This window comes from Eublepharis macularius, chromosome 2 (genome assembly GCF_028583425.1).
Source record: "Eublepharis macularius isolate TG4126 chromosome 2, MPM_Emac_v1.0, whole genome shotgun sequence".
NCBI lineage: Eukaryota > Metazoa > Chordata > Lepidosauria > Squamata > Eublepharidae > Eublepharis > Eublepharis macularius.
In genome coordinates, this window is record NC_072791.1 from 64,928,872 (window position 1) to 64,952,273 (window position 23,402).

Sequence of the window (23,402 nt, forward strand, 5' to 3'; positions counted from 1 at the left end):
TTTCTGTACGTTAGGAATCCTGAGATTGTAAAAGCATGAAACCTTGTGCAAACATCAAATCTTAGGGAAATGCAAACATTTGATTCTGTTGGAATTTTATAGCACAATTAATGTTTTTATGAACTAAAATTTATATTTGTATGTGCTTGCATTGTGCTACATTTTTTATATAATGCACAGAAGATTGTGCTGTTTAAATGGTAAGTGGGATAATTTTTTGTGGAAATTTGTCAAGGCTGTGTTGTTTTTGTTGTTTTCTTTTTATTTCCTTCTACTGTATAAATGAACATTAGAACACAAATTCCATTACCTCAGCTTACCTGCTTGTTCTATATTGGGCTGAGTGTGTGTTTATTTTTTTCACACTGATACACTTGTTCACTCCCACCTGGAAACTTTCAGCGTGATTTAGGTTCCAACCCCTGCTCATTGTAAAACTGCCAACTTGGAGAATGTAACTTTTGCAATTGCTTCGGCTCCTAATGGAAAGACTTCTTCTTCAGGGAATGCCTGGTTTCAGCACGGCTCAAAAGCTTGATAAGCTGGGGATGAGAGGGTCAAATACCTGCGAACTGATCTTTGAGGACTGCAAGATTCCCGGTGAGTGATGCCTAAGCTATGCTGAGCTGCCGAACTCTGTACATGAAAACTGTTCATGTTTATCTCTCCTTCTCAAAGCTCGGGGCAAGTAAAACTAAGAAAAAGCCCCAACGTTAAGCCCCCATAATAATGTTATAAAACTATTCGAGCAAATAACAAATAAAAGGCATCTGATCTGAGTGGCTTGTCAGGAATGTAAACTGGAGTAGTGCTTTTTTTTATCTTGTATGACCAGTCTGATTCATTTGAAATTCTTCAGTCTTGGTCACAAGAAGTAGATTCAGAAGTGACTGATATTTCAGAGCCGCCAATTAAAGGCTTTTGGCCATTAGCTAGAATGTAGTAATAATAACAACAACAACAACATTCGATTTATATATCGCCCTTCAGGACAACTTAATGCCCACTCAGAGCAGTTTACAAAGTATGTCATTATTATCCCCACAACAACAACACCCTGTGAGGTGGGGTAGGACTGAGAGAGCTCTAGAGAGCTGTGACTGACCCAAGGTCACCCAGCTGGCTTCAAGTGGGGGAGTGGGGAATCATATCCGGTTCTCCAGATTAGAGTCCCGCGCTCTTAACCACTACACCAGACAGGCTCTGAATGTAGAAACTGAATGTAGAATTCAGTGGGGCTTAATTCCAGGAAAGTGCCCTTGGAACTGCACTATCACATTTTCAGTCTCTGTGGAAGCAAATTTAGGTTTGTTACCTGTTTTTTGCTGTGGAATGGAAATCTTCTGCCACCAGCAAAATGGATGTTGTGCTGCTGTTTCTGCAGGGTTGACTGCCTGCCCAACCTTTCCCACGTGCAACACTTCTCATTTTGCAGGCTTGCATTCTAAGAAATGTTCTCAAAGTGGATGCCAGGATCCCATTTTTTTCCTTAGTGTGTGTGCTGATCCTTACAAACTCATGTTCTCATGGCAACAGAATCCCTGCCCTTGGCTCAGTGAAAAAGATCAGCAGCAGCACCAAAGAGTTGTGTTTTTGTTGAACCATTACTGCTACTCCTGATCTTCCCAGAGTAGAGGTCTGGCCACATCTGTTGTTTCACGCTGGGAAGAATTTTTCATTTAAAGATCAAAGTATGCTGTAGTGTTACAACCTTGTCTGCTATATTATTCTGTGGCTGTGTTTCAGCAGTGCTGGATCCTTTGATAGCAAAAGCTACCCATGGAGTCACGTTCTTAGGTCATGTAGCAATGGCCAGAAGAGACTCTGAAAGCTTATCTTGCATTTTTGCCTGGGGCATAGTTGTTCAGGTCACTCTCCAGGTACTTCCCATGAATTCAAATATTACTGTTCTGTCTTTTAAACTTCTCTTTTGCATTGCACACTGTACTTTGTGAGTCTCTCTTTTTATCTGCCTTATTCACAAGGTGTGGGGCTGCGTCTGAAGGAGGAATTGTCAGAAATCCTCCCTTTCCTCTTGCATGAGCTTGTCTATGATGATGGAGGTAGTAGTGGAATCCCTAATAGTTTTCCTTTCTGGCTACGTTACATCTCATGTTGTTTCCAAAGGTCCTTGACCCTCTGGAATAGCTTTTCCAGGGCTGCTAGGGACTGGGGAGGAAAAGGGGCAAAAATAATGTGAATATTTGCTCAGCAACAATATAGGGTCCAATCCAATATGTGGTAGACTCTTGAAGCCAATTTGGAACTGAGCAGGATTTTTATTGGTCAAGGTGCCTTGGTAAGCTATTAATCCACGATTAGTGGGATAATTTTATACAAAATAAGTAAGCATGTACTAACTTTAATAAAGAACTTTGCTGTGCTAAATTTGGGGCCTAAAAATACAAATGCGGACAACTGTACAGACCCAAATCAAATGAATGAATGTATTTTAGGCTCTACTTCCAGATCCTGTTCCTGTATCAGAAACCTGCAGTTCTGCCACATTGGCTATCCACTTAATTACTACATAATAACGAAACATTGCAGGTAGCTGTATGCATCCAAAATAAAATTCCAAAACAATAGCCACATAACATCTTGTGTTTAAAACCAACCAAAATAAAACACAGTGGTGTGCAAATTTTCAAGCTGCCCAGACTGTTAATCAGGTTGAATGTTGGGGAGCCAGTGTGGTGTGATGGTTAAAGTGTCGCTAGGATCTGGAAGACCCAGGTTCAAATTCCCATTCTTCCATGAAAGCTCACTGGGTGACCTTGGGCCAATCACACACTCTCAGCCTAACCTACCTCACAGGGTTGTTGTGAGGATAAAATGAAGGAAAGAATGTAAGTTACTTTGTGTCCTCCTGGGAAAGAAAAGCGGGGTGTAAATAAAGTAAGTAAATAAATGCTTTTAAAGGGGGGAGGAGGGCAGCAGAGATTTCAGGCCCAAATCAAGCTTGTTTGCAGTTGAGTTGTCTTGGTTGGTCTTAAAGGTATTTATGCTGGATATGCTGTAACTATTTCCCATCACTGCCAATTCATTCTTGATTGCCCCTCAGTGATGATGTCAAAACTCATAGAACCTTAAAGATATTTTGTCATCTTGAACAATGTACACAAACATTTCTCTTTTGTGGGGCTTGAAAATAAAAGTGACTGAATTAATTTTGTATGATTGCGTGTAAATTTCGGACAGGCATAGTGTATATTTCCTTTGCTTCTTGCAGCTAAGAATGTCTTGGGGCAGTTGAGCAAAGGAGTCTATGTATTAATGAGTGGCTTGGATCTGGAGAGACTTGTATTGTGTGGTGGACCACTAGGGTAAATATATATATTCATTTATCATTCTAGCTATGTACCTTGTTCTGGTTCACCTGTTTTTTCCATTTGTGGCAGTAATTGTGACAATAATTCATTGCTGCTTAAATATGCCCTTGTTCTTTGCAAGGGGAAATTACTCCAAATGAGAAGAGAGATTACTTTTCTATTTCAAGTGATCTCTTTACCTCCCTTATTCCACTTGGAAGGATCTTTGAGCTTAAAATTATTTATGAGAAACCTAGGATAAAGGGGCCCATTCATACCTCTGCCAAACCTCATTCATATGGAGCCACTGTCATGTTTATTGTTGGAAAATACTCCTGTGGAGTGGTGCTATCTGCCGGTATCAGTAATATCACACAGGGGCTGCCCGCAAGGCTGCTGCACTATGTTATTGTGGCAACTGCAAAAGTCACTGCTGTGATATGCACTTCTACGAGAATAGCTCCCATGTGAAACAATTCCCAGAAAGATAGCCTCTGTTTGGGTGGCTGTGTGTTGAAGTAGTGGCCCATCACACTTCCAGAGGCAGTTGTGTAGAGCTGCTTCACGTACAGTCTATCCTAAAGCAAAGACAATACTGAAACTTGTGATTGTCCTTAAAAAAAGTAAATTTGAGTTAAGCTGTTCCAAGTTAATATTGATGTCTTAGTAGTTCTGTTCTGGTAGTTGTTGACTTCATTTCCATTGATGGAAATCTAATGAAATTATTTTGAACTACAGGCTGGCCTTCTTAATATCCAGGTAAAGAAATATGAAGTGATCTCTATAGCTGGTCCATGTAAAGATGCCATCTTTTATTCTGGGTGGGTCTTTTGGGGGGAACAAAACAATAGCACCAACAGACTTGATTGGTTTAGAAAGGCAGCCCTCCCTTTTGCCCTGCTGTGGACTTCTCCATGCTGTTCCGTCAGAGATGGAGATGGGAACTGAGCAGATAAGGTGTGCTCGGTGAAACCCAGAATTGATCTGCATGAATGGGGCTCACTTTCCACTAGTCCAACTTGAAAAAGAACCTTTCTTCATCCACCTCTTGCTTCTAGAGGCTACTAGCTGATGTTTCACACCTAAGTTAAGGGATAATGTTGAACTAGGACTTGAAAGACATGAGTTCAGTTTACCGCTTGGTCTTGAAGCTCACTGGGTGATCCTGAGCCAGTCACTTTCTCTCAGCTTAACTTGCCATTCAAGATTGTAGGGAGGATAATTCACATGAGAGGAAGATCACGTGTGATGCTCTGAATTGTCTGAAGGAAAGATGGAATAAAAGTAGTCATCGATACCAGTATCAACCAACGAATCTTTGGCAAAGTGGCAAAGCTCCTTATGAAAGTTTAGAACTGATAGATTTGGATAGAGTGACATCTAAAGGTAAGTTTAGTGAAGAGACTAATTAGCAAAACCCAGGCAGTCACTTGCTTGGGGGCCTTGTGACTTGCAGAGAGGAGCTGGTATCTGCCAAGAGGAAGAGGAAGCGCACACATGCACACACATACACCCAAAATAGAGACTTGATGTCAATAAAGGTTAATCTAATATTCTTCTATTCAGAGAATTTTTTTAAAGGACCAAACACAATTGTTGGTGCTTAACAAATGACAGCATCAGATTGTAACGGACTTTTATCCACATCTCACTAAGGTTTCCACTGTCTCAGACCAAAGATTTATCTTTACTGTTGGACAGCTTTCAGCACTTAGTTAAGACCTGCAAAACAGAACTTCCATTTTTTTAAATAGTGCTCTTTATCAGTACAAAATTTATTTATAGGATTCTTCTTGCAAAACCTTCCCCCATCAAGACATACAGAGTCTTTCTGGAGTTTTGTTTCTTTTTATTGAAATACACTCTAGTCTTTTAAAGAAGCAAGGTATCAAAACATATGATTTTTTTTATATACACACACACACACACAAGAGCCCCATGGCATAGAGTGATAAGATGCAGTACTGCAGCCCAAGCTCTGCTCACAACCTGAGTTCGATCCTGGCGGAAGCCAGGTTCAGGTAGCCAGCTCAAGGTTGACTCAGCCTTCCATCCTTCCGAGGTTGGTAAAATGAGTACCCAGTTTCCTGGGGGTAAAGTGTAGATGACTGGGGAAGGCAATGGCAAACCACCCCATAACAAGTCTGCCAAGAAAACATCATGATGCGACGTCCCCCCAGCACATATAACACCTATATTGTGCCAGCTGCATTGGCTGCCAGTGTACTGAATCATATTCAAGGTTTTTGTACTAACCTAGGCCGATTCCAGATGACTAACCTGAAGGCGCTGCATGCTGCCATGTTCCGGATTGCGATGGGGAAAACGCGAAATATAGCGTTTTCTCGTGCGAGTTTGGCGCGACGTCGCACCAAACTCACGTGAGAAAACGCAATATTTCGCATTTTCCCCATCGTGATCCGGAACATGGCGGCATGCAGCGCCTTCAGGTTAGTTGTCTGGAATCGGCCCTATAAAGCCCTATGCTGACTGGAACCAGCATATCTGTGGGACCATCTCTCCTCTTATGTGCCCAGAGGACGCTTCAGTCAGGAGAGAAACAACTATTGGTGGTCCCTGGCCCCAGGGAAGCCCACCTGACCTCAACCAGAGCCAGGGCTTTTTCGATCCTTGCTCTGACCTGGTGGAACTCTCTGTCTATTGAGACCAGGGCCCGGCAGGACTTGTTATCATTTCGCCAGGTGTGCAAGACAGATATTCCGCCAGGCATATGGTTGAGGCTGGGCCAGGCCTCCGTCAGCCAAAAAGAGGAGAAGTGAAAGATCTGAATCCTCCCTATTAGGGCTGCCAACCATCCAGTTTTTAAATTAGCATATATTGATTGCTGCCATCTAGTTATTATACTGCTTTTATGTTGTTTTGTTGGATATTTTAAAATGTTTTTACTGTTTTATGGCGTTTAAATTATATGATGTGTTTTAAATTGTTGTAATCTGCCCTGAGCCCGCTTGTGGGGAGGGTGGAATAAAAGTCCTAAGTAAGTAAGTAAAATCCTACAAAGATGAAACACAGAAAAACAATAAAAATTAGGTTTCCTAATTATCTCTAGGGTTAAAACAATCAAAGTTTCTATGAAATGCATTAAGATTCTCATAGCAATGGTACAATTCTCACCTAGGTCCTCATAAGATTTCTTCCAATCAAAACTCTGACATACTATCTGAGTTGGCATTTTATAGGTTATCTTATGCAAAATTCTAAGATCTTTTTCATGTAATAGCATAGATAAACTATGATTGGTTTAATGCTTAATTAAATACTCATATTTTCTATTATATAACATTCTAATTAGCCAAAAAGTGACGTCATATCCAACTTACAAAATAAAACTATAAATCAGTAAATATGACAGGAAGAGTTAAGTGAGTAGATCAGCATTGGTCCATTCTATGACTGGAAGACATTTATCTAGATACTATCCACTACTTTTAATTAGCTGTCAAAGATAAAAGTACACTTGTGTTGGTTATACAACAAGTGAGAAAAAAACTACAATAGAGTTTATGCAGCATTCAGAAGTTAGAATACATGTGTATTGCTTTAGCATAATGTGCTTTAATCTGTATTACTATAACAAGATGATTAAATAGTTAGATTTAGATGGGAGGGTTGTGAGAGTCTCTCTCGCACGTGCACAGACACACACACGCGCACACACACACACCCTTGAGGGCTCACAAGAGAATCTCATATTCCCACTCAGTCTCTCCCTTTTGCTGTTCCTCTTTCCTTTCCTTGGCAGCATCTGCAGCCTCTCCCTCGCACATGCCTACCATGTCTTTTTTCTCCATTTTTGTCCTCCTCTTCCCCCCTCCCCTACTTTGTTCTGTTGGCTTCATGGGCCCGTCTCTTTATCTCTATCCTTTTCCCTCTCCTGTTTCAGCTTCCCCCCCCTTTTTTTTTTGCTCCTTTCTCCCTCCAGCTTTCCTTTCCTTTCCTCTTATGTTTTACCCTTTTTAGAAGGTGGACCCATCTTGTTTTATACTATCTAGAGTTCATTCATCTGCATGTCCTCTGACATGAGATATATGTGATAGTGACATCTTGGATTGTTGGGCCTTCTGACCATCCTTCATAATAATTTCCCAAGCCACACACTTGTTCATTTTTTTCACAATGGCACAGTCTGCCAACTGTATGATTCACTTCTTGAGTCTGACAAAGTAGGCTTTAGTCCATGAAAGCTTGTGCCACAATGCATGGCAAAATAATATGGCTACTCCTTTGGCCACAGAGACAGTGCATTTTCTTCTATTAGAAGAAACATCCTCTCCTCCTCCCTTGACTCAAGTTGTGCATTCAAGTATTCATTGCGATTTTGGCATCAGGAGAATGTGGACTTGAAATACAGAATCTTCCGTCTTTCAAAGACGATAAAGGTGGAAAGGGTTATTTATTTAAGTTTGCAAGATTTCTTATGCCAGGAGCTGCAGACGTAGCTGTGCCCTTAAACACCCAAAGTGAGCATTCCAGAAACTCGGCATTTTTTTTTTGTTATCTCTTGGTCAGTGTGTAATTTTTCCTTTTCCTACAACACCTTTTTTTTATTGAGTGTCTGGTTCCTTGGCAGGATCATGCAGGCCGTCCTTGATCATGCTTTGCCTTATTTACATGTGAGAGAAGCTTTTGGCCAGAAAATTGGCCATTTCCAGGTAAGAGTAAGCAGTGAGTAGTCAATGAACTTTTAGTGCATGCCTCAGTCCTGTTTCCTTTGCACTTGTCATAAGCTATAAAATGGATTTTGAATTAATTTTTCTTAGGGTGTTTCCACCAGTTTTGATTTCACTTGTTTCCTATCATGCAACAAGCAAAATCAAAACATTGGAGGAAACACCCTAACAATTTCCTCATACTGAATTGTCTGGTTTAATGTAATGGAAAATAGTCTTGCGCTGCTAAAACTTTAGATGTCCTTATTCAGAAACTTAGTGATGAGGAAATCTGATTAGAATTTGGGTTGGATTTTCTCATTATGACACTCAATGAAAGCTTGAAAGAACTGTTTGGATTACTGTTCGCAGCTTCAGGTATAATTTTTAGATTTGGATCAGAAAGTGTCTGCACTATAAATTTGCTACTGTTGAAGTGGTTCTGTATCTCACATTGTAATAGCTCAGTTCCATTGGAAGAACAGTCTTCGTTTGGAAAGAATAAATGCTAACTCTCATCCAGCACCAGTTATTCTAGCTCCAGGCTGACCTTGCAGTATGGACAGCAGGAGAAAATAAATCCTACGTAGTCTGGGTGCTAGGCTATCCTTCTCCTTCCTTTCCTCACAGTTGGTGTTAAGTCTTACTGTTTTTAGAAAAGATGGGTAAATGGCTCAGCAGCTACTTCAACCATGGGTGAATTTATGCATTAGGGTGGTTCACATTTGGAAAATACGTATGTGTCCAACATACAGCTTACCAGAGTGAATGAATGTACACGAAACTAATTCACATTACAAGTTTGGTCTCCTACCACCAAAAAGCAGCTCTTTTGGATAGGTGAACCTGTGTGCGGCATGGGGCTTCACAGAGAGAAAGCAGTTTAACATGACATCCAGACACAAAAATTACCATCCTTTGTAGACCTAGTTCTTGTTTCCTTAATCATCACTAAACCAAATTGAAGATTTAGCTGCTGCAAAGAATTCCCTTTCCCATTTTTCCGCCCTGAATGTAATGTCAAGCTTCTGCTCCTCATTTATTTTTTCCATTATTAGAATTAGCTTTCATTCAAGCATCTTCTGCTCTTCCCCCCACCGACCTTATACTGTTATGTTTAGCTTATGCAGGGTAAAATGGCTGACATGTACACACGGCTGATGGCATGTCGACAGTATACCTACAATGTAGCAAAAGCTTGTGACCAAGGACATTTCAATGCAAAGGTGAGCTCTGTCTCTTTAAGAAGAATACTTCTTGGACCCAGTGGCAATAGATTTCCTTTTACTTACTTGTGCAACATACAGCATTCCCTTATGTACTAGAAGTTGTCATCATGTCACTTCCAAGTATACTATAACTATGTATGCTTTAAATATGGCAGCAGTTAGTTTCTCTTAACTTCCACATACATCACCCAGGAATGGAATAAAAAGTTGCACTGATTTGGAGTTTGTTCTGATTTGGAGTTGGTGAGAGAAGGCTGGTATGCATTCTTGCAGGCAAGGCTTTTTTCTGGGGAAAGAGGTGGGGGAACTCTCACCTGGGGCAACTCCCAGGAGGAGGTGGTGTGCCTCTCAATACATGCACACGCAGCACATTCGCACGCTTCTGGGACTGCACGATAATGTAACTTCCGGGAAGTGACATCATCATGCAGGCCATGGCAGCCCCGGGAGTGCTCCTGTGCTTCATGGGAGGAGGGAGGGGTCCGATTCGGCCTGGGACCAAAATGGCCAAAGCAGGCCATTTTAAAAATACCCACATGACACCAGTCACAATGTTTTAAAGAGGTGCCAGAACGCTGTTCTGGGGCATTCCAGCTCAAAAAAAGCCCAACTTGCAGGGCTTATAGTGCTCTTGTTATGCAAGAAAAGAATATGTATCTGTGACCCTTCATGTTAATTTGAATTTTGATTAGCAGGATAGGAGATTAGCTTAGACTGATCTGCCAATGTGCTCAGTAAAATTTGAATGCAGTACTGTACATTGGAGCCTGAAGTTCTACTATCTGTGTAAATAATCTTGTCCCCTATATTAGGACTGTGCGGGAGTGATTCTCTACTCTGCAGAATGTGCTACTCAAGTCGCTTTGGATGGAATCCAGTGTCTGGGTAAGATTGTAGATGTAGTTGTCGCATTGAGAAGCAAGCTAGTTAGCAGTAGGGTTGCCAGCTGGCCAGGAGAAAAATCTTGTCCCTTTAACAGAATATTAATATATTGAAATGAGCAGTTAAAGCTTTTCGAGGCTTGGAGGTAAATAATATCACTTGAGCTTTGCTGCAGATCATTCTGATATTAAAGAGACAGCTAGAGGCGCTAATTTTTAAAGTCGGCAACACTAGTTAAAAGACAGTTGCATAAAGGCAGCCTCCTTGTTATCCTGTGCTAATCACCAACTTGTAGGTACCATTAAATTGTAGGTGATGCTTCAACCTAATTAAACAACCTTCATCCCCAAAGCTCCTTTTACACTTATGCAATCAGTCTGCCTCCAGGAGCAATGCTTCTCTTTAGAATCTCAGGTTTTCTCTTGGTATCGCAGGTGGAAATGGTTACATCAATGACTACCCCATGGGCCGTTTTCTGCGAGATGCCAAGCTATATGAAATTGGGGCAGGAACAAGTGAAGTGCGAAGAATCGTCATTGGTCGGTCATTTAATTCTGCCTTTAAGTAACAGCTCTGGAGAAGTTCTAGTGTTCCTCAAACCAACAGACCTTGGAGTTCCAAGACTGTAAAGCGCACAAGTACTTTTCTGTTCCCCATACCAGTTTGGCCGCCTCTGTTTGACTCTTGATCTTTAGCTCTCTGTACAAGTGCTGCGAGATTTGTCTTAAGAATGTGATTATATTGCAATGGAACAGACTGAGCACTTCAGGTGGAATCTATAAACATTTGCTCCCATGTCTACAGGAAATGACTTTTTGAACTGTTAACCAGTGATCTGTTTCCAAGAATCATTAAAATAGATCCCCCCCCCCAAACACATTGCAAACCCTATATATTACGGGACTTTATGGGATCCTGGCAACAAGTTTAAAGCTTAAGATCATGATCCTAAAATGTGATGCAAGGTTTCTTTTTGATTGTGCATTCCTTTTCCCGTTTGGTGCTTCCTTAGGTATATTAGTACCATTTGATACCTTAACTGCTTTGACAGACTTTCTCCTTGTAATTGATTCATGTGGAGATCTTTCACTCTGGACGTAGCTGAATGTCAAAACACTACATTGAGGCAGCTGTGAGTGAACTGAGAATGAGGAGGAGGTGGCAGCCCAATTGGGAAGGAGCATTTTTGGTAAGGATCTGGTGGCACACGCACACTATACAGCTGGCTAAAAAAAAGCACAGGGAAAAGAGGACATAATAAAATGAATAGCATTTTAGAGTAGTTCCCATCATCTCAACAAATGAGGGTATGGATTTCACTGGGCCTTTTAAAAACCAAGAGACAACAGCACAATACAATTTCCACAGATCTAAAACTTGGACAAAATTGAAAGTCAGTAGAACTTAAATATGTGCCAGTGGCTTGCTTGGTTGTGGGGTCTTCCTGTTCAAAAGAGAGAGATTCAGAGGAATTACCTTGAATTCCCAGGCTGATATCTTCTGTACATATGAAGACTGGAAAGGGTCGGTAGCTCTTAGAAACCAGTGGAGGGACTTTATTGATTAAAGTCAGTTTATGAATTGCTGCCAGAAAAGATTAGCGTACACTTTAAAGATAAGGAAGAAACAGCACAATGAGTGAACAGATGAGATTTACATTAGAATTATATGACTACCTGACTTCATGCATTTCTTTATTTACAGTCATTTGACCAATCATATAACATGGTTACACTAAAAGAAAATTCAAGGCATACAATGAAACACATAAAACAGTTTAAGAATTAAAATCTAATTACAGTACCATATAATTTCTGAGACCTGTATATCACCAAGCATATCTGGCTACTTGATAGGTAATCTTGGCATTCGTAACGTAATGCAGAAGGAACGGCCAAACATCTTGCCAAGATGAACGCTCTTCTGAAAGACTACCTGACTATGATGTGATCTTTCTCATAGAGTGTATTAAATTATCTGACTGGAGGGGAAAGCAAGACCTTATCCACACATTTAAGAGATTGCTCTCATCAACTTGTTTGCCGCAAGCAGGCCAGAACAATGTTTTCCATTCCAATGGCAACACTAAACAGTCCTCTCAATTATTTAAAATTAAGTTCAAGCAAGCTGTGCAAGTGCTACACAGTTCCTCCCTTGCCCAGGTAAATGGCCCATCTGATCTGGGGGGAAATTTCTTTGCTCTGAATTGGGTTATCAGTTAGTGGTGATCAACACCTACCTGCAATCTAGGACCTACACTGAATTTTTTAATACATCGATCTTCCCTCTTTTTTCCTTTTTTAAAAAAAGCTTAAAAGAAAATCGTGATGGTATTGCTGGATCCAACCAAATTTAGGTCAGAACACAACTCAGTAGATTTTCATGCACCAGTTGTTGTTAGACCCAGAATATGAAAACAGTACTGCCATTGAATTTCCCAAAAAATCCAGACTGTAATGTGCGTTTGAGATTGCTCTTAGAGCAGAGGTAATGCTTGGACCCTGAGGCTGTTTAGCTTAAAGGTAAGATGGCCAACTGGATAGGAAAACTGTTCCTTTAAGAGAGGCTTAGTGTGTGGAAATGGGCTTTTCATGGTATGGAAGTAGTAACATCACCTGGTATTTACTTAAGATAAAACTGATATTAAAGGGACAGCTAGGGGTACCAGTTTAAAAGCTGGCAACCATACTCATAGGATCTTTTTCAAATTCTGAAAATACTAGCTTTTTTTAAAAAAAAGCCTGATCAGAAATGGGAAAAGTATTTCTAATAGGCATTGAAAAGTCATCTGTGTATATATGTTGCATTTAAGTTACTGGGAAGAATTGGAGCAGGCTTCCTTAAAGACAACAGAATGCTGTGGTGGTGAGTCATAATTTTGTTACCCAGCTTGGTCCAGAATGCCAGTGAACTAAAGATAAAACAGGGCTGTCCAAGAGATTAAAAACATCCAAAGTGCTTTTACTAAAGTTGCCACCAAACTCTTAAGATGCTCGTCTTTACATGCTAGCTTCACCTTACATGAAAACCCATGGTCTCACTGGTCAATAGTAAATGGACCATGAGATACGATACATAAGAGTCAGGGGCATCTCTGGGTGTTTCCATGTGATGAATACATTGAGCAATTAGTTCAAAAAAGTTATTTCCAATCTGTTTTGCTGAGGTAAAATATTGAGGCAATTCCTGGCTAACAGGTGTTTGAGACTGTACTAAAGTCAGTGCACTATTTCAGTACAAATAAAACCTCTGTTCTTGGGTTTAGGATCAGCGATAAACATATCCTGTTTTGCCCAGTGGGAGGCAGGTGGAAACTTCATATATTTGCTGACATTACATCACCATAACTAAGAAGCTACAGTCCTTGCAGCCCGTACCTTGGTCCTGCATAGGTGGAAAAGATGGGACTTTCCTTATTCTAGAACATTATATGTACACGCAGCAGCCCCACATATGCAATTGTGTTGCTTCTACAGCAGCAGGCCTCTGCTAACCAGCCGAGGCCAATTGCACTTCTCTTCATTATACTCCTTATGGCAACTTGCAATGAACATTCGAACAACAATCTTGTTAAGACAGCTGAGATGTGCAGAAAGCAGTTCTCCTTTGCACCCTGCTGTTGCAGGAGCCCCTGTGGCTTGCTGGCAATGGCAGGCACTGCCCTTTCTGAGGAATCAGCATGCAGAAAAATGAGAGAGGTTTAACTTCAATATAAAGGAACTAACAACTGTGAAGGGGAAGACAAAACCATCCTTGAGCAAAGCAGACAATATTGTGGGGGCAGAAGAGGGAGTGCGGATTACTGGTAGCCAAGCTGGGCTCTCTCCTCGCACCTGCTGCTTGCTGAAAGGCTAATGGTGGGGCCCAGTTGTCTGCCTGAATGGGGTAAAAAAAGCCTATACTTAGTGCTGTAACCAAAGAAATCAGGCACCTTATCCACACATGGAAGGGCATATAGCAGGAAGGGACTGGGAGATACTACCCAAAGACGAGAATAGCAAAGGCAAGTTGCCTCACACCATTCTTAAACACCTGGTATTCCATAGTAGGATATATTAGCTGCAGTGTTTATGTTTGCAGATAAATGGATAGGTGTAGCATATGCCATGAAGGAACTTCTATGAAAACCCACAAACATCACAAGCACTTTGCGTGATCAAGGCTCACTGTAACTTGTTTGTAAGACAACAGCTGAAAGCTGCTTACATGTGTTGTGATTTGGACTACGCAGTCTGTGCACTGGTCACTGAGTGCTACTGGAGTGTAGGCTATCACAGCTGTTTGGAGCAGCTTTCATTGTTGTGGCCTGAGAAAGCAGACAAACGTCTCTGCTCAACCTCTGTCCATTGTTTTCTGGGGGTGCCCAGGGAGTAGGTAATGTTTCTTTGGGGGAAACCTTGAAGGAAGCAGTCACGAGACCACTCCTGAAAAAGTCCTTTGTGGATCCTAATAATTGTAATGCAGGTAATTAGATGGTGCATAACTCTATTTCTTCTTTCAGCTGATGCATGTCAGGTGGTGAATGGTCAGAGTAGGCGATTTGAAAGTTGTGATGGGCGAGGACTGATAAACTGAAGCTCAGTCCAGATAAAATTAAGATGGTTTAGGTTGCCAAAAGTAAGCTGTCAGTTGCACTCCCCTTGAAAGAGCAGCTTTGCTGCTTGGGAGAGGTATTAGATCCACAGATGGTGGTTCCTCTAGTATGGTATTGCAATGCATTTGACGTAGGGCTGCCTTTTTAAAATACTGTCCAGAAATTTCAGAATGCAGCAGCAAGGTTGCTGAAGGGACCAAGTTATTAAGAACAGGTCTTACCAGTTTTGAAAAAATTTCAGTGACTTCCAGTTGATTTCCAGGCACAACTGAAGGTGCAGGTAAACAACCAGGAATTAGGTGGTCCAAAGGACCACCTGCTCCCTTAAGAACATACCCACTTACTGAGATCTTCAGAAGGAGAATTGTTCTGTGCACCCTTGCCTGCTGAAGTAAGGCATATGGCTATCAGGAACGGGGCCTTTTCTGTTATGGCATCCCAATTGGTGGAACTGTCTCACCACGTACTCTTTTTGGTTGTAGGCACCAGGTGAAGAAATTTTTATTTTTCCCCAGCATTTGGTGATGGAAGGGGGGGGGGAGGTTGGTGGAGAAGGTGTGATTATCCTCTGACTATGACTGCTTTACTATATTGGTTTTGATTACTGCTTGTTACAATTGTATTGATTTCATGTTTGGGATGTAATTAATTTAACTGTGCTTTCGACTTGGGAACTTTTCTGTTGACAGGCAGCATAAAAATATTTTGAATTAAATATATAAATGTAATGGTAGCAAACTAAATATGTATTCCAATTTTACAACACTATCACAAGGTATATGGTGCAATATCACTACTGACCAGGAAACGGATGAATGAATCCCATGGTGGGATACCAATGGGAAAAAATGCCAGTTTGTTGAACAAGCAATTGGCTTCTTGACTAATGTGTGATCTGTAAAATGTCTTGCGGTACATTTTTAGAAAATGTTAACTGATTTTCAGGAACCCAAGATATACACCAAACCACAACCAATTAAACAAACGGTGGCAAAAATCATATGTTGCACAGCATATTTCTTATACAGTACAATCCATAAGAAGTACATTTATCTTTATAACCACTTCATTTTGTTTCAGATATAGTACCAAAATACTTAAAATGAAGCAATCTTGTAAACTGAAACCTGTATGTGAAAATCCCCATTTTTTACTTTACTAACATATACTTCTCTCACTAAGTTTATAACTAAATTGCCTATTTCTACAATTCCCACTAAATTCTTTTCTAGGGAAACACTAATTTTTCTGATACATATTAAAATCATGTTAGACACTCTTGGCAAAAGACGAGTTCTGTGGCACCTTATAGTCTAACAAATATATCATAGCACAAGTTTTTTGGGAGGTGGCGGTGGGGTAAAGCTTACTTTACCATAGTGATCAAAGCACAAACACATGAAACTGCTTTATACTGACTCAGACCATTAGTCCATCAAGGTCAGTATTGTCTACTCAGACTGTCAGCAGCTCTCTGGGGTCTCAGGGAGGGGGCTTTCACATCATCTCCTACTTCTTGATCCTTTGAACTGGAGATGCCTGAGACTGAACCTGGACCTTCTGCTCCACTTCTGAGCCACGGCTCCTCCCCTTATTATGCTCACAATGAGTTTATTAGTTTTTAAATCACCGCATGACTCTTCTTCCGTTTCTTATAACACCTTCAACAAGACAGTGCAGTGTTTTCAGCACCACAAAAGCCCATGAACTGGGAAAGATGAATTAAAATTAATGTCAGATCATAATGCAGTTATTGTGTATATCCATTCATAAATTTACTGAAAGAAAATAAACATAACAGCAGCCCTGCAGGATCAGCCCAGTGATCCGTCTAGTCCAGCATTCTGTCTCAGAGTGGCCAAACAGTTATTCATACAGGCCTGGGCCTTCCCCTGCTATTGCCTCCTAGCATTGGTATTCAGAGTCACCATGGCTTAGTAGTCACTGACGGACAGTGGATGCTCCATGAATTTATCTAGTCCCCTTTTAAATCCATCGATGCTTATTGCCCTTGCTACATCCTCTGGTGGTGAATTCCACAATAAAATCACTCACTGAGTAAAGTAGTACTTCCTTTTGTTCATCCTGAATACTTTGCCCATAAACATCTTTGAGCAAGTGCTACTATTTTGGGAGGGGGAGAAAAAGACCTTTCTGACCACTCTCTCTGCTCCATGCATAATTTTATAAACTTCTATCATGTCCCCGCTCAGCTGACATTTTTTAAAACTGAAAAGTCCCAGATTCTTCAGACTTTTCTCATAAGAAAAGTGCTCCAGATTCCTAATCACTATGGTTGCCCTGTACTTTTTCCAGCTCTGCAATGTCCTTTTTGAGATAGGTGATCAGAACTGCACACAGTATTCAAATTAGGCTGCCCTATAGACCTATATGGGGCATTATAATATTGGCTGTTTTATTTTTTAATCCCTTTCATAATAATCCCCAAAATGGAGCTTGCCTTCTTCATCACTGCCACACACTGAGTCAACATTTTGATGGAACTATCCACAACAACTGCACTACAGCTGCTTATGTCTAATGGTTTGTTTTTATACTGTGATTTTAATTGTAAGCCACCTTGAGCAGGCCTCTGAAGCAGCAGCATAGAAATATTCTAAATAAATAAATGACCCCAAGGTTTCTCTCTGTTTCAGTAAGTTCAGATCCGATCAACATATACTTAAAGTTGGGATTTTTTTCTTTCAGTGTGCATGACCTTGCCTATATTGAACTTCATTTGCCAAATTGTTGCCACTCACTCAATTTAGAGGGATCCTCCTATGCAGGGCCAGCGTGCCCATTGAGGCTGGGCCGGCAGCTGCCTGGAGCGCTAAGGCGCCAAGGGGCGCGGGGAGCAGGGGCGCGCACCACAAAGCTCAATTGCCCTGTGCTGCTGCACCCAGCCAGGAGCTCTGTGCTGCTGCTGCCGCTGCCGCCACCGCCGCCAGGCATGGCAGGTGGCTGGGGCGGCGCGTGGAGCAACTGAGCCAGAGGGAGGATGCATGTGCGCCACTCTGGCTGCCTGCCATGCCTGGCCGGCAGCTGCTGCACCCGACCAGGAGTGCATGCTGGCGGCGACAGTGTGGGACAGCTGAGCGGGCAGCCTCCCAGCCCTCCTGCTCAGTTGCTCTGTGCTGCCGCCACTGCCACCACCACCACCAGCACACAGCTGCGGGCCAGGCACAGCAGGCGGCCAGGGTGGTGTGGGGCAACTGAACGGGAGGACTGGGAGGCCACCTGTACGCGCCCTGCCCTGTGATGACATCACATGCAGTGACATCATCATGCAGTCCGGGTGCGCGCGCACACCAACACCCCTGAAACTGCCTCTGGCATCAGAAACACTGGCGCCAGCCCTGCTCCTACGGCTCTTCAGAGTTGGCCTTGGCTTTCACCATTTGTGCCATCTCATCGGCAGACTTAGCAACTTGAAATTGCTGTAAAATTAGTATTGGAATTTACCTGCGAATGACAAGGATGATTAAAGCAGATTTTAACAGCTCATGTTATATTCTCGAGTTGCTGACCCAGGATTACTGCAGTACAAGGGGGTAATTTTAAACAGCCATTATCTCACTGATACCTTTTCAGAAGTTGTTGCCGATAGGAGCTTCTTTCGCCCATGAGAACAATTCATCCAAATTAGGGATCGTCCATATAGATAAGGTATAAAATACATTTCTCCAATAGAATCAATGTTTGAGATGCTACCTATGCAAATGCATCATCTCAGTTTTTGCAAACTATATAAACCTTAAATGGGAGCCTCATTTCTCTTGCAGTTAAATAAAGACCCGATTCTTCAGAACGCACACACAATCGAGGCAACACCCTGATTATAGTGGAGTTACACCCTGGCTTTTTGCAAGCAGCTGACAAACGGTGAGCGCGCAAGGCTCATGAAGCTTCAGAAGAGAGTTTGGCTAGCTAAGCCAGTCATATTTTTGTCCTTAGATGGCTACAAAGATGGCGAGACAGCTCTTCAGTGTATTTCTTAAAATCCTTTACCCATAAAATAGTCTTTCCCTCTGCTACTGTGTGTGAAATGCACCTTGTTTCTCTAAAAAGAACCATGTTGGTGATAAAGAGACCCCCCCAAGGACATCACACTCGTTCCTTCCATACAGTTGTGAAAAGATGCGTGCTGATTTTCCTATGTATATCACGACCTACTAATCTCTTCATAAAATCTTGTAGTTCCTTAATTGTGGTTGAATTTTCTGACAGAGGACGGGTAGATATATGTCTGCTTACACTGTAGACAGAGCTGAAAGATGAGGATGAGAGACGGCCTGATAGGATTGCCTGATAGGCTTGTTGCTTTCAAGGGCAGGCAAATTCTTCTGTTAAAAGAAGAAAAGGGAAGTATTAGTCTCCATTTCTTGGTCATTACCATGACAAATGCAGAGGCATTCTCACTAGCAGTGGAGCATCTACTCTGGAGTTTTGTGCACACTTTCTTCCATTCGCTGCATTTTTCCTGAATTCCCCACCCCAACCACGCCACTAGTGAGCTTTTTTTTAAAAAAAAAAAGCAATTGCAATTGCTATTGTGCTATAACACAATAAGTCTCTTGCTACAGTATACTGGTCCCTTTGCATTCTCAGCTTTTATTATTTTATTTTTTAAAAACGGCTATAGCTCTTTTTGTTTTGGAGAACTCCACAGTGAAAAAGGCTAGGGACTAACTTCTAAAAAAATGAAAGCTGGAAATTCAGAAAGAATTAGTAGCTCATAGCAGTAGGCTGTTATAAAATTGCACTATAGTGCAATAGCAATTACAGGTGTTTTTTTTAAAAGTCCTGTGGTATGGAAGGAAAAAAGGTGGTTGCAAGGGATGAGGTAGGAAAAAGGTACCCATGTGGGTGATACCTTTGAAAATGCTCCCTTTCCTGTCCAGATGCTTTCCAATTTGTTTCTGCTTTGTTTTTTCTGAAACAACCCAACCAGGATTCATAAAGAACGTATGAAGGACAGGCAAAGCGGCAATCTCTTGTGAATGGGGGGTGGGGGTGGGGAATCCTGTTTCCATTTGGAAGCCAAAGCAGAGGAAAACCTCCATGTGGAGACCACCTGTGTTCCACTGGATGTGACCTAAGACTGAACTACAAAGCAAGCTGTCGGGAGACCTTTAAAGTAGGGGACAAGTTCTGCTTCACTTGACTATTCTAATTCTGTCAGCTTGAGCAGAGAATATATAAATGAATATACACTGCAAGTTGCTAAACTGGAGGGGGGGCTTCAAATACCATGTACTGTTACTACAGAAGAAATGGGTACTTAAACAAGGAAGGATAAGGCAATGTTCACAAGCAGTTTAGTCTACAGTGAAGTCTTCTTGTGGCAATAATATTTCCCACAGTTATACCAGCCGCGCATAATTAATGCCATACATAAGCATCAAATATGAAGGGAAGACGTGCACGCCTAAATGCATATGGAGGAGCCCTAATAGACTGTGCATTAATTCTTACATGCCTACCTTCATTTGTTACGCACTTATGGCAAGACACACCAGGCTAACACTGGTGCAGCTACATTACATGTCATTACTGTGCAAAGTGACCTGATGCCCTAACCTTCTCACTTAATAACTCTGTCCATGAGATGAGGGGGTATCATCAAACAGCTCTCCCTATAGCTTTCTCCACCATCTGTGAAAAGAGTATAAATTGTTGGCCTCTTTTATGCTGGATGGTGTCCTCCTGTATCTGCAGACTCCTACAGTCAGATGAACAGTGGCAAGAGCCTGAGCTTGAAGCATAGTTAGGCATGCTCAAACCTACGGAAATCAATCCGCTCAGGAATACGTAAGCCTACATAGGATCAAGTCGTAAGAGTTTCCCCACCTGTAAACTTGGCAGAATGATTTGTAGCGTGGATTAATAAAACAATTCTAAAGCAAAACCCCTAAACAGTAAAGAATGATGAGAAAATTTAGCAGCAAACGTAGTACTTGCTCTAATACCAACAATGCAATACCTGCTACATTTTTTAAAATGAGAGGCTTGTTTGCTGCAGGGAATGAGTGACTAATATGACTGTGCGGAGCCACGGAAGGCCCTCAGAAGGTGCTGCTGCCTAGCAACTGCCAGTGACCAGGACAGGAAGACTCGCCTTGGTGAAGGGATCAGCAAGTTCCACTGAAACAAGGGAGCAGAACTGAGCGGCTGGGACTCTGCTGGCGCACTGCCCACCCCGCTGCCCAACAGTCTCCCTGCCTGGGCTGGTGGAAGTGGTCTCAGGGGTAGTGTTGAAGCCGAGGGTATCTTGTCTGGAACAGCTCAGGATTTCATGGCCTCTGTGACCACCATGGGCGGTAATCTCAGCCCCCACACAATGTGCAGGGCACACACTTGATCTTGGGCAGAAGGAAGGTAATCTGAAGGTGGGGGGATTGAAGATAATCCCCTTGTCATAGTCGGATCACTATTTGCTGAGATTTAGGCTTACCAGTATTCTGAAGGGGTGGAGGATCGATTAAGATGACCTGCCCTCATAGCCTGATGGATCCAATTGGTTTTAGATTTTCCTGCTCATATGATCAGTGCTCCTGACAATGCCCTGGTTGATCTCTGGAATGAGGAAATGACCCAGGTCCTCTCTCAGGTCTAAACGCCTGGGCAGCCACTTGGTTTACCAAAGGGCTGCAGAGAATGAAAAGACAAGGGAGACAGATAGAATGACAGCGAAGAAAGACTCTTGATGAATTCGAGAAGGTATGAGCTAGAGATCATTTTAAAGCTACTTTCTGTAGCATTTATAGCAGGGGTCCCCAACCATTTTGAGCCTGCAGGCATCTTTGGAATTTTGACCCTGGATGGCAGGTACGACCACAAAACGACCACCAGAGGAGGTGGAGCCAACCACAAGATGGGCACAAGAGATGGCCAACCACAAAACGTCAGGGAGTGAGGTCATGCATAACTCTAATGGTAATTCTTTAACATCAGGAAGCTTTGCTAAACAGGATGCCATTTAAAACAAATATATTGTTTAAAAATATTTTCTTGCATAGTTTACCTTTACAGCACAACTTCCTTGTGCTGTGGTGACAACTGCTACTAAAACAAGTTTAAAAGTCTACATAGCCAATCATATCTTCAATGGCCAGCCAAAAGCCTTGCTGGGCAGAAGCTCCATCTGGCTATGCCCCTTTTCTAAAAACACTTGGCAGGGGCCAGGAAAGGGTGGGCACTATGGTGCCCAGGGTGCCACATTGGGGACCCCCGTTTATAGTACAGCAGAGCTTTTTTTGTGAGGCAACTTTCTGCAAACAATACAAGAGGGCTTTTTACTCAGATAGGTAGGCTCAACAGTAAGGAAGTGTTCTCAAAGAGATCCAGCAGTAAAGGCATACAGAGAAACCACAGACTTTACTACTATTACTGTAAATATTGATGGGCTGTAGACTCCACTACTATTGCTCTAAGTATGATCCTACTAGGTAGTTTCTATGTTTAATTTGTCAGGCTCAGAATTGCTTATGCTCTGTTTCAGCATTTCTTCATCTCTATTGGATTTCTGCTGGATTTAAATCTTTGCACATTTGCATTTATATACTTTATTACATTTATTGAAATGTCTTTAATATTGACTGTACTAACTCACACTGTGTGATCTAACTTTAGTCTCAGTAAGAAAGATGGACGATAAATGATGCAGTTTTCTAATCGAGTAATCCTAACCCCGTTTTATTGGTTGTCTGACTTATGCAGTCTCACTGCCCTGTTTTATATCCACCTTGGGTCACAGAAACAGGGACTATGAATAAGGTAAGTAAACTCCAACATGCTTCATTCTACATGGAAGGTATCAGCAATCATGTAGGTCAACCCAAACCTCACATTTTTTCTCAATAAAAAAGTTTACTTTTTGAGTATATAACTGTAAGAAGTACTCTTAGAGGAGTACGTCCCATTTCTTCTTGCGGCTTAGCAGTGACTCACGCAGAGCCACAACTGGCAGTCTCCTTTGCAGTCAAGGCATTTTGTTGCCTCCTGGCATCCAGTGTCACTGGTCCATTTAATTATGTCCAGCGCAGAGACTGCACAATGATCCACTCCCCAAAGAGCCCAACTGGAAGCAGCCCCGACCCCACCAGCAACATTGACAAACAGAAGCAGTCTCCTCTGTGGGTGGGTGCGTGCTTGGGGGTTTACAGTAGTTAACTTGATTTACTTCTCCCCACACGCTTCGAAGGCTACTGTAACTTAAATGTTACTTTCGGTTTCAGAAGGATGCGGCGAGGACGAAGCCGTCCTGTAAGCTGCCACGCGCGCTCGGGCAGGGGAAGCGAACGATGCCGGCGAGAGCTCCGCCGAGGCGTCTCCGCGCACTTAATCTGATTTCTCGGGAGCCGCGGGGGTGCATTCGGCCGGCTTTTGCGCCTGGCGGCCGGCGCCTTGTGCCGCGCTTCGCCTGCAGCTGGGGACCGAACGACTCCACTCAAAGCTTACCGAGCGCGCAGCTGGCAACTAGCCAAGCTCCGCGGGAAGGCCTTTCCTCCTGGCAAAATGTGTCCCTCCCGCTGCGTTACAGCCGCGGGGCACCTTTGAGGAGCAGCGGGCGGGAGAAGAGCCCTCCTTGGCGCGCATCGTAATCCGCGTGGCTGACTGCGAGAGGAGAAACCCGGAGCTCGGTAGAGGAAAGCCAGCCCCCCTCCCCCGGCCGGAAGAGAAGGCTCGTGTGCGTGCCGGGACGGAGGGCGGG

The 23,402-nt window shown here is 42.5% G+C and overlaps 1 protein-coding gene across 2 annotated transcripts in view; it reads left to right on the top strand.

The window, feature by feature from the left end:
* Positions 1-15,686, top strand: part of IVD (isovaleryl-CoA dehydrogenase) — a 35,019-nt gene extending 19,333 nt beyond the window's left edge. For both annotated transcript variants that reach the window (XM_054971022.1, XM_054971023.1), the window contains 6 exons: positions 504-600; positions 3,233-3,326; positions 7,903-7,984; positions 9,103-9,207; positions 10,023-10,095; positions 10,527-15,686. In XM_054971022.1, the coding sequence (XP_054826997.1) occupies positions 504-600; positions 3,233-3,326; positions 7,903-7,984; positions 9,103-9,207; positions 10,023-10,095; positions 10,527-10,660 (585 nt within the window). In that variant the 3' untranslated portion in view covers positions 10,661-15,686. The remainder of the gene's footprint in view (positions 1-503; positions 601-3,232; positions 3,327-7,902; positions 7,985-9,102; positions 9,208-10,022; positions 10,096-10,526) is intronic.
* The last annotated feature ends 7,716 nt before the right edge of the window (positions 15,687-23,402 follow it).